At 36.6% G+C, this 11,494-nt stretch overlaps 1 protein-coding gene across 1 annotated transcript; it reads right to left on the bottom strand.

The window, feature by feature from the left end:
- Positions 1-600: 600 nt before the first annotated feature.
- Positions 601-11,129, bottom strand: cibar1 (CBY1 interacting BAR domain containing 1). Its single transcript, XM_077196241.1, has 9 exons — positions 10,955-11,129; positions 10,121-10,355; positions 9,973-10,041; positions 9,640-9,741; positions 7,144-7,149; positions 6,407-6,511; positions 5,599-5,712; positions 2,374-2,493; positions 601-1,098 (listed from the first exon to the last, which is right to left on the bottom strand). Exons 1-9 carry the CDS (start codon positions 10,981-10,983, stop codon positions 991-993), a joined length of 888 nt encoding a protein of 295 aa, XP_077052356.1. The 5' UTR covers positions 10,984-11,129; the 3' UTR covers positions 601-990.
- Positions 11,130-11,494: the final 365 nt, after the last annotated feature.

Here is an 11,494-nt window from a genome sequence, read left to right as displayed (position 1 = left end):
GTCAGGCGCTACAGCACACACACACACACACACACTAGTTCCCATTACGGCCACTATAAAGGATGAGTCAGACGGACGAGAAGGGAACCCTTTCCTCGGATCCTGTCATCCTCAACGCCACTGAATGAATGGCAGTGTTGTGCATCTGTCACGAAACGCCACGTATCCGCACACCACATTAATTTCTCAGTCCAAGGTACAGTCAATTAAAATTCATGAAATCTTTACAAATTCTAAACACCTGGAATATCTTGTATAGATACAATCATCTTTTTTTTGTGATAAACAGTGCACGTCCACATTTTCAGTGGCCTGCATTCTTGGTTCATACTGATTTCCTAAACTTACATTTCAATATTAATGAGGTGTCTTCAACACTTCTGCTCCTGTCATTTCTATAGTCATAAGTATACCAGTAGTACTGGTTACTGTTTCTGACTCATTCATGACTGACACATAAAAGCTATGAGACACAATGATGCCAAACACAGGGCGTGTCAAGTTTCAGGGGTTCATTATTGTTTCTGTGTATAACATACCCACAGTCAGTCTTTTGGTATGTACGCTCAGTAAACAGAAGAACAAATGCACACTCAGACATTTGAGATCATGAAAATGGCCTATTATGTAAAAGAAAGAGCCAGCTTTATTGGTACACCAACATTCTCTAAGGCACATTCTAACCAAGTATCATATCAAACACCAGAACAGCTTGGCACTTTGTACACAAAAAAACATGATTCATTAAAAAATGAAAGTAACACTCTCTTTGAATGTGTTATAATATAATTTCATAGTATATGATTTACAAGAGAGCAAACATATAACCATGCACTAACCTTTAACTAACAAAGCTCAACTATCATTTCATTACAATTATAGTTGGTGATACTAATTAATCTCCATTTAAAACACTCTTAAATACAGTTCAGGAATGTCATTGTCTGGATATGCAGTGGATATTAGTCAAAATGGCAATGGAATTTTATTTTAATGCTCATCATCAGTCACTTCCTCCAAATCATCCTCTTCTTCTTCATCCTCTTCCTCATCTTCTTCATCATCATCCCTTTTCCTTTGTCTGCTAGATGTTCTTGACTACACCAGAAGAAAAATCTTTCAATCGTAGGTTTGGGGATTTTAATGCAACTTACATAAAAATATGATTTTTCCACCAAGAAATACGCTATTAAGACTGCTTACAAAATGGAAAATCTTATTCCTGAAGTAAAAGCAACTGTTATACATTGTGTATCATTTTGGGGTACCTGTATTGAAGTAGAAGTTTTCTTTGAATAAATGCATTCATATTATCTGTATAATTAACAATTGAAGTAATTTTAACTGTAATATAGAGCCTTTTGTTTAAAACAGAGATCATGATTCTCTCATGACTCTGAATAGACAACTTAACAAAATAACATGTAATTTAATAAAGGTTCTGACAAAATGTTAATGGCTACAGCCTATTAAAAAATATTTAATTAATTTGAATTAAATTCAGTTTGAATGAATGATTCAATGACTCATAAATACTTCACTTGTTTCACTACTGGATGAATCGGCGTTTTTAAACGAGTCTCTTGAATAAATGATTCAATGACAAATACATTTTTTACAGTCACCTGTTGCCACCTACTGGTGTAACAATTAGGGTGATAAAATGTTAAAATAAATGTATGTAAAATATCACAAACATAACAAAGCAACTTTAATTATTCTGTCTATACATTAACTCAGACTCTCCTGCCACCTAGCTTTAAAGGTCACATGACCAAAAATGTTCAAATTACTTCCTTGAAGTGACCGTCGCATATACCCTTTGCTAACGGACTTGTGGAAGGGTCTTTCGTGAAGGGATTCAGGTGTTTACTTTCGTTTGGAACACACCTTTAATGGATACAATGTTTATTTGAAGTGTCCAGTTACTTTCAGAAGGTGATTTACTTCTGATCGCTACTGTAGACATCGGTGTTTATATCCAAACTATAAACTTTTATCCCAGTACTTCTGTAATCATTTGAATGTAACATAAAAGTAATGATACTGTGTGGTTGAAAAGACTGTTTGTAAAGCTGTTTCATACCTTTACATGACAACTGCTCTCTGTAGGTCAGTGGCAGCGCCAACGCAGATTTGAATGTTCTGCTGTGATCGTACTCAAAGGTTTAATAGATTTAGCCGTGTTGTTGTCATTTAGGAATAAGTTGTGTAGGTGTTTTAATCGAGATTGCAATCTTCTAACGATTAATCATGCACCTCTACTGTAATATAATACGTAATGGATCCAAAGTTTTTTTTGTCAACACTTGACCTATTAATACTAACACTTTCTATTGTAAATGTAAATATAAGATATGGGAAAGCACTTACCTGCATTGTTCCTGATTTACTCATTGATGTACCAGTTCGATTCAGGGACAGTTTAGAATTGGCACGAACTATTTCTAAACGTGACTGGTAATCAGGGGGGTGCAGTGAATTTCTAAATACCTGTTCAAGATAAAAAAAAGGGTAGACTGTACACTGCTCTTCTTATGGACCACCAATAATCTAATGTCATCTCACTCATCCGCCACATAATAAGACAATAATGAGAACAGTCGAGCTCAAACAAGAATATATTAAGCAAGTCAACACAAACTAATACCACATAAAGGTGCTGGTCATATAATTAGAATATCATCAAAAAGTTGATTTATTTCAGCAATTCCATTCAAAAAGTGAAATTTGGATATTATGTTAGAGGGAAAGTTCACTTTAAAATGAAAATTCTGTCATCATATACTCCCCCTCAAGTTGTTTCAAACCTGTATGAATTTCTTTCTTCTGCTGAACACAATGGAAGATATTTTGAAGAATGTCAGCAACCAAACAGTTAACTGGAGCCATTGACTTCCATAGTAGGAAAACATATATACTATGGAAGTCAATGGCTCCAGTTAACTGTTTGGTTTCCGACATTCATCAAAATATCTTATTTTGTGTTCAGCAGAAGAAAGAAATTCATACAGGTTTGAAACACCTTGAGGTTGAGTATATGATGACAGAATATTCATTTTATAGTGAACTATCCCTTTAATTCATTACACACAGACTGAAATATTTCAAGTGTTCATTCCTTTCAATTTTGATGATTATAACTGACAACTAATGAAAACCCCAAAATCAGTATCTCAGAAAATAAGAATATTGTGAAAAGGTTGAATATTGAAGAGACCTGGTGCCACACTCTAATCAGCCGATTAACTCAAAACACCTGCAAAGGCCTTTAAATGGTCTCTCAGTCTAGTTCTGTAGGCTACACAATCATGGGGAAGACTGCTGACTTGACAGCTGTCCAAAAGACGACCATTGACATCTTGCACAAGGAGGGCAAGACACAAAAGGTCATTACTAAGGCCCTGTCCACACGGACACGGGTATTTTTATAACCGTGACTTTTTTTACGCGGTTCGGCCGTTCGTCCACACGAAAACGCACTGAAACCGAACATTTTTGAAAACCCCTGCCAGGGTGAGGATTTTCAGAAACGCCGGTTACAGTGTTGTCGTGTAGACAGTGAAACCGGGGTTTTTGCCTTGCGACGTCAGAGTGTGCGCCGTTATCAGCTGTGTTTGACATCAGATTTGCGCTTCTGATTGGCCAACGTGGCTTTAGGGTTAAGGTTTATATCACCGCCTGCTGGCGTGGCATGCTCTTGACCGCGCTTGATTGCGTGTTTTTACGTTTTCATGTAGACGGAGACCGAGCATGTGTGGACGGGATTTTTTTTAAAAACGCTGTAGGAAAAACTCCGGTTATAAAAATACCCGTGTCCGTGTGGACATGGCCTAAAGAGGCTGGCTGTTCACAGAGCTCTGTGTCCAAGCACATTAATAGAGAGGCGAATGGAAGGAAAAGATGTGGTAGAAAAAAAGTGTACAAGCAATAGGGATAACCGTACCCTGGAAAGGATTGTGAAACAAAACCCTTTCAAAAATGTGGGGGAGATTCACAAAGAGTGGACTGCAGCTGGAGTCAGTGCATCAAGAACCACCACGCACAGACGTATGCAAGACATGGGTTTCAGCTGTCGCATTCCTTGTGTCAAGCCACTCTTGAACAAGACACAGCGTCAGAAGCGTCTCGCCTGGGCTAAAGACAAAAAGGACTGGACTGCTGCTGGATGGTCCAAAGTTATGTTCTATGATGAAAGTAAATTTTGCATTTCCTTTGGAAATCAAGGTCCCAGAGTCTGGAGGAAGAGAGGAGAGGCACAGAATCCACGTTGCCTGAAGTCCAGTGTAAAGTTTCCACAGTCAGTGACGGTTTGGGGTGCCATGTCACCTGCTGGTGTTGGTCCACTGTGTTTTCTGAGGTCCAAAGTCAACGCAGCCGTCTATCAGAGCACTTCATGCTTCCTGCTGCTGACCAACGAGATGCAGATTTCATTTTCCAACAGGACTTGGCACCTGGTATCCCAGGGCCATGGTATCCCTGTTCTTAATTGGCCAGCAAACTCGCCTATAGAAAATCTATGGGGTATTGTGAAGAGGAAGATGAGATACGCCAGACCCAACAAAGCAGAAGAGCTGAAGGCAACTATCATAGCAACCTGGGCTCTCATAACACCTGAGCAGTGCCACAGACTGATCGACTCCATGCCACGCCGCATTGCTGCAGTCATTCAGGCAAAAGGAGCCCCAACTAGGTATTGAGTGCTGTACATGCTCATACTTTTCAATTGGCCAAAATTTCTAAAAATCCTTTTTTTGTATTGATCTTAAGTAATGTTCTAATTTTTGGAGATACTGAATTGGGATTTTCATTATTTGTCAGTTTTAATAATCACAATTAAATGAAATAAACATTTGAATATATCAGTCTGTGTGTAATGAATGAATATAATATCCAAATTTAACTTTTTGAATGGAACAACTGAAATAAAATCAACTTTTTGATGATATTCGAATTAAATGACCAGCACCTGTACTGTTGTAGCAACAGAGAAACATGTGATTTAGATTGGGAAAAAAACATTTACACTCTGTCCTGGTGAGGGTGTGCTGACAAACATTGTCACCTCAACTTTATTAACTGCAGTTAAATATTACAGGAAGAATATTTATGACCCATCTCTATATGCTTTAGTTGTGTCTTTATAAAACTGTCACCATGTGCCAATATATGACTACAACAAGTTTCCACATACAATTACAGGCAAAGTTCACACAAGAACAAGGAAACATTTCCCTTAAAAAAATCCCTTATGAAATAATATTCATGTGATACTCTCAACGGCAAGTCTAATATTAACTAATTCAGTCTTGAGTATAAAATTAGTATTGGCACGACAAACTATGAATTCATAAATAAATGCATTAGCCACACTGCGAACATTCCACAGCTGACTAAACACGCTTCGCAAGATGCCTCTCCGGTTCTTTTACGTATCAGGATTGGAGGGGGCCTTATACCCCAGCAACTAGAGCTTTCATCATTATGACAGCAGGGGGATCTCAGGAGGAGAAAGAGTATAATTTGATTTGACATTAAGACAGACAAGCTCAAACCAGCAGGACCACCAGAGCAGCGGTTCTGGTGTAGAATGCTCACCTCAAGGTCTCCTTCTTCATCTACATTCTGAATGTCCTGGTAAGCAGATGTGTAAATTTCCAACGCCTTGGCATGGAACGCCATCTCCACCGTCACAAATTCACCCAAAATTTTCTGTATTGGAAACATATACTAATTTCTCTGAAGTAGCACTGGAAGATTTGATGTATAGAAACGTCACTGTAATTAAATATAAATTATATTTATAATTAATATACACAATTGTTCAAAAGTTTGGGTTCGGTAATATTTTACAATATTTTTGAAAGAAATCTCTTAATCTTGCCAAGGCTGTATATATTTAATCAAAAATTAAGTAAAACTATTAATATTCTGAATTAATATTACAATTTAAAATAACAGTTTTCTATTTCAATATATTTTGTGTGATGGCAAAGTTGAATTTTCAGCATCATTACTGAATGTGTCACATGATCCTTCAGAAATCATTCTACTATGATGATTTGGTGCTCAATAAACATTTCTTATCATCATCAATGATGAAAACTGCTTAATATTCTTGTGGAAACCATGATAATTTTTTTTAAGACTCTTTGATGAATAAAAAGTTGAAAACTTCAGCCTTTATTTGAAAAATGAAATATAAATATTTGTAACATTATAAATGTATTTACTGACACTTTTGATACATTTAATGCATCCTTGCTGAATAAAAATATTTATTTCTAAAAAAAAACAAAAAACAAAAAAACATTAACCCCAAACTTTTGAACGGTAGTGTACTTAAATGTGGGTTTCATTTTCCTGAGATTTGTAAAGAAATAAACAACCATGCAATCTGAAGGACCTTAATATCACGAATCTTCTGCTTTTCAAAGTCATCTATTGTCTCCTCCAGCTGGCGAGTCGTGCGTGTGGCATCCATTGTGGCTCTCTGAAGTTCACTCTCAGCCTTTCGTCACACAAATGACAATAAAACGGAAAGCACAAAGTCTTCCAAGCAGTAGACATAAATGATGCGAGTCTATCAGCTTACTGAGACAATTTGAACTAGCACAATGAGAAGTTTCACATCAAGTTAAGTAAGTGCAAAGACTTTTAGTTATACAAAGATGGTGCAGTAATAAGTAAGTAAGAATTTTAAGTAAGTCTTTTAAAAAAGAAAAAGAGCCGATCACCAATTGGTAAAGTCATTGAATCACTGCAGCTGCCGTTAGAAGCTCTGGTTGGTGTAGAAACAGTCAGTGTTCTGAGACATGAACTTAGGACTGCGCATATGGATTGGCTGTTACAGCCTGAAAATTGTTTTGTTATGAGGGTTTAGAAACAACTTTTATGAGACAGTTGTTGTCAGATTTCATTGGAGTGAATTTCATTTCATTTTTCATCAAAAAGTTGAATTTTTGAAATAGCTGCCCAAGAGGTGTTTCAATGGCCGCAGAGTGAAATTATTTGCCTGAAAGGGACTTTGGTATGTGTTACATTTTAGAACCAGGCTGAATTGAACCTACTACTTGGTTATAATTAAGCTAAATAAAAGTAGTTTCATAATGATGTTAGAGTGTGTTGCACACAAGGCCCCACCTGTGACTGAGAAAGGCTGTTAAGGTATTATCTGTCAATCTGTGGTTTCCAACAAATATCTTTATATGGCAAATGGCATTAAAATGTCAAGAGTAAAGGTCCTTGCAAACCGAGTCCGAAATTAGCATCCGAAATTTTTGCGCGTTAAAAAAATAAACACGAGTTCACATTGTGTCAATCACGTTTACAAACTGCTTTCAAAACTTTCGTCTGTCATAACGTTTTTTGGATCGCGTTCAGTTTTCTGTGTTCTTCGCATCCGTAGCAAGCATTTTAAGAGATGTTTTGACAATTCAGAGCCACCGAATGACGAATGCGAAAAAAAGCATTCTAAAATTTTGGACTCAGTGTGCAAGGATCTTAAAGGGTTAGTTCACCCAAAAATGAAAATTCTGTCAGTATTTACTCACCTTCATGTTATTCCAACCCCGTAAGACCTTCGTTCATCTTCGGAACACGAATTAAGATATTTTTGATGAAATCTGAGAGCTGTATCACTCCTCCATAGGCTTCTTCAGGGATTCAACTTGCCGGCCTCGAAAATTTATCAAAGACATCGTTAAAATAGTCAAAGTGACTACAGTGGCTCAATCTTAAGTTTATCAAACGACGAGAACACTTTGTGCACAAAAAAAACAAAGATAACGACTTTATTTCAACTATTCATGTCCTTCTGTTGTTGTACGTCATACGCATCACCCACATGACCAGCGTCGGCCAATAGTGAGCCTACGTGTGACGTAGCTCTACGCAATTACACTACGCTAACTGACTAGATGCCCAAAGAGAAGGAAAAGAATAGTTTAAATAAAGTCAGTTATTTATGTTTGTTTTTGCGCTCAAAAAGTATTCTCGTATTCTCACAAAAATTCTAACTAACCCCCTGAGGTCACGTGGACTACTGTGATGATGTCTTTATTGCCTTTCTGGACAAGGACAGTATACCGTACATAGATTTTCAATGGAGGGACAGAAAACTCTTCGGACTAAATCTAAAATATCTGAAACTGTGTTCCGAAGATGAACGGAGGTCTTACGGGCTTGAAACGACATGAAAGTGAGTCATTAATGACATAATTTTCATTTTTGGGTGAACTAACCCTTTAAGGCTGTCAGTTTATGTCAATTAATAAAGTTGTATTAAAAATGTTAAAAAACAAACACATTTCATAAACCCCCAGAACCTGTTACAAATATTAGATTAAATTAAATTCAAGCTTATTTACATAATGCTTACAATAAGTATTGTTTCAAAGCAGCTTACGTGAAGCAACCAGAGATATCAACGTAATGTCCAAATGGCAGTAATGTACAGCATGTTATGTGGTTAGCTAACGACATGTATTCAGTTTAGCAAACCAACACAACTAACATGTTAGACAGCAATTATAACTTTTGCTCGTAAATTTTACAATACAATAACAATATTGCAAGGTGCAGTAAGCGATATCTGAGCAACACTAATGCTATTTGAAATCAAGACACGCCACTCCCTTCATTGCTCCACCCCCAAAATGCACAAACACACAATTCAAGAGTGCATGTCTCTTTATCATAGCTAAAGTGAAATAAAATAGGCTTCACAAAAATAAAGCGAAGATGACGAATGACTGACTAGGAAGAACAAAAAATTAACACACAGTACACAAGAGTATACAAGAAAGTGTTTGTTGTTAATCGCCAGCAGCACACCAGCTCCAGACAAACAATGACCCTCAAAACTGTTCTGTTACTATAGCTAACATCACAACAACAGCGTATCTTAGTTCTGTGAAACATAGCAAAACCAATGTTACTCTCATGTTTTCATATATTGTTTTCACACAGCTTTTCTAATATTTACGCGGGTCTTTAAGCTCTTGCCTGATCACAACCCTTTTTTCCCCAGTGACATTTCTCTGACCTTTTCATTTTTGTAATGTCTCTCAGCCATCTCTCTTTTTAGTCTTTCTTTAAATCTCCCTCTTGCTCCCTCACTCTCCTCCCCATCATGAATGGAGACGACCCCTTCTGCTGATTGGCTACAAGTGTGTTGTGGTGCTCAGTCTGATCCACTTTCAACAGTTTCTCAGAAATCACTTACTGCAGCTCTAAAATAATATCTGAAAGTTTTGTGTCGATCCAAAATATGCAGCGATATACTTTATGCAGGCATTTTGAATTATACAGGGTTAAACTTGTAACTTGTTAAACTTTGTAACTTGCAGATGGCCAAAGACCCCTAAGTCTACCTCAGTATTAACTTCAAATGTCACTTTTTTGTGACTTATTTTTTGTGACTGTCATTTACTTATCGGACACAATAATGTCTTAAAATATCTTTACTTTGGGGCTTTCTAAGCAAATATTTTGTCTGTAATTAAATCTATTCTTTTATTTATTTATTAATATACAGGGTACTTTGATTAATAACTGTTGACATCTGTACTACTTTCCAGTTCACAGTTATGTAGTTTTAGTGAAAGAAGAAATAATAACAACTGATTGTAAGGATACAATGATCTGTCTGTCCGACGGATTTCTCTGCCTCATTCTTTCAAGCTGCTGCATCTGCTTGGACTCTCTGTTCCTTGCAGTCTGCGTCTGCTTCAGGTCCTCCTGTACAAAAATTGGATAAAATCACAAACGGTTGGTAAGAACACAGCGCACTAGCTCTAAGGTTTTGACCTGTGACAACAGTCACTGTACATCATGCCTACTCAGAATGTGATGCAATGCTGCCCTCATGAGATCACTGAAATAAGGTCATTTTTATATTTTAAGTATAAAGTATCTAAGCACCCATTTACTTGCACTCCAAAACTGAGGGGCTTATGAAGAAAACCTTACCCTTTTTGTTTTCACAATATTCCCATATGCTTTCAAAGGCTCTATAACTTTCACTTCCAGTCTCTCCACCTGTGAAAAATAGTATGTGTTTGCATATTAGTAGGAAACACAAATATGCTAAAGTATGTTTTAATGGTTTTAAACACACCTCTGCTTGCCGGTAGTCCTGAATCTTGGCCAGTTGATCTGCAAAATTCTTCAATCCACATTTTAGGTTTGGTGTCTCTGTATCAGCATAAAGGCCAACTTCTTTGACCAGGAGGTCGGCTTTGTCCCGCAGTCGTGCAGATTTACGGACATAAGCAGCAAAAAGTTGGCATAGATCTCCAAAGTGCTTCTCAACATTGGTGATGTTGTCCTGAATCTTCTTGGTCTGGATGTCTCTGTAATGTGCAACATAGAAAAAATAAGATGATCTGACTGAGGGAATTTTGTTAGGATAAACCTGTAGACTATAGGTTTTGCTCTTCATCAACATGTTAAAAGGGTTACAAGATTTACTCTGCAAGAGAGCAAATGTTCGCATATCAAGACTAGTGTTTAATATACCAGAGATACAGAAAATAGCTATTTAGCCTAAAACAAGCTGTTTTTATGTAGCTTAACGTTATTTCTAAAACAGATTCCCAGCAGCGTTTATCAAGTTGAATTTTTTTTATACAAAACTAAACAGTCATGTCTATATAATACTCTTTTAAGTTAGGACGTCATATATAGCATTTAAAAAAAACTTGTACGTTAAGTTATCTTCGAAACGTGCAAACATGCCAAACTGTTATCAATTTTTAATTTCGGTTACACAGATAATTATGCCGTTTTTGTTTTATTATATTGATACAAGTTATGCTTTTGCAGTTATATAGTAATTTACACAATAACACCCGCTAGCAAATGGAATAACGTTAGAGCTTGTATCATTTAGCTTAGCTGGCTAACGTTAGTTAGCTTCCCAAACGCCATAGCATATCTAGACAACTTTTACCTCGCTCTTGCATCAGGAGTGCGGCTCATGATGACTCGAAACCAATGTCGTTTTATTCATTAAAGATATAACCTCAAGCGAAAATTACGCATTTAAAATGCTAAAAAGAGTGTTGTGCTAAATGCTTATGCTGCAGCAGGAAATCTGGATGAACGCCGTGCCGTTACCATGGAGCTAAAAGTTACTATGCGCCCTCTACTGGTAAACAAAACAAAACAAAAACAAAACAAAAAATAAGAAAATATTAAAACGTTATATAAAAAAATAAAATAAAAATAAAATACAAAAAAGCTCCGCCAAGTTTGGCTTAGTAGATTGCATAGCCTAGCCGGGCCCTAGGTCTATTAAAAAATTGTTCCACTTCCAACAACATGAAATGAAGGTTTTATGTTTTTAAAGCTGTTCAAGAATGTAAAATTAGCAGACTTTTATATTTGCTTCATAATACAATTTTTAATATTCACTTATATAAGGATTCGTCAAGAGCATACATTTTTTAAAATTCTGTCATCATTTAATCACTCTCAAGTTGTTCCAAAC

This window comes from Siphateles boraxobius, unplaced genomic scaffold, assembly GCF_051911475.1.
Source record: "Siphateles boraxobius isolate OS27281-9 unplaced genomic scaffold, OSU_SipBor_1 35, whole genome shotgun sequence".
Taxonomy (NCBI): Eukaryota; Metazoa; Chordata; class Actinopteri; order Cypriniformes; family Leuciscidae; genus Siphateles; species Siphateles boraxobius.
The sequence above is the reverse complement of the archived record's forward strand: the minus strand, read 5'-3'. Positions and strand labels throughout refer to the sequence as shown.

Bases quoted from the DNA above. Each gene is read 5' to 3' on its own strand.
- cibar1 (XM_077196241.1), bottom strand. From the start codon at position 10,983: ATGAGCCGCACTCCTGATGCAAGAGCGAG. The intron at 10,042-10,120 runs GTGTGTTTAAAA...TATTTTTCACAG, and splicing joins AGGACTACCGGCAAGCAGAG to GTGGAGAGACTGGAAGTGAA. The intron at 9,742-9,972 runs GTAAGGTTTTCT...ATTTTTGTACAG, and splicing joins ATATTGTGAAAACAAAAAGG to GAGGACCTGAAGCAGACGCA.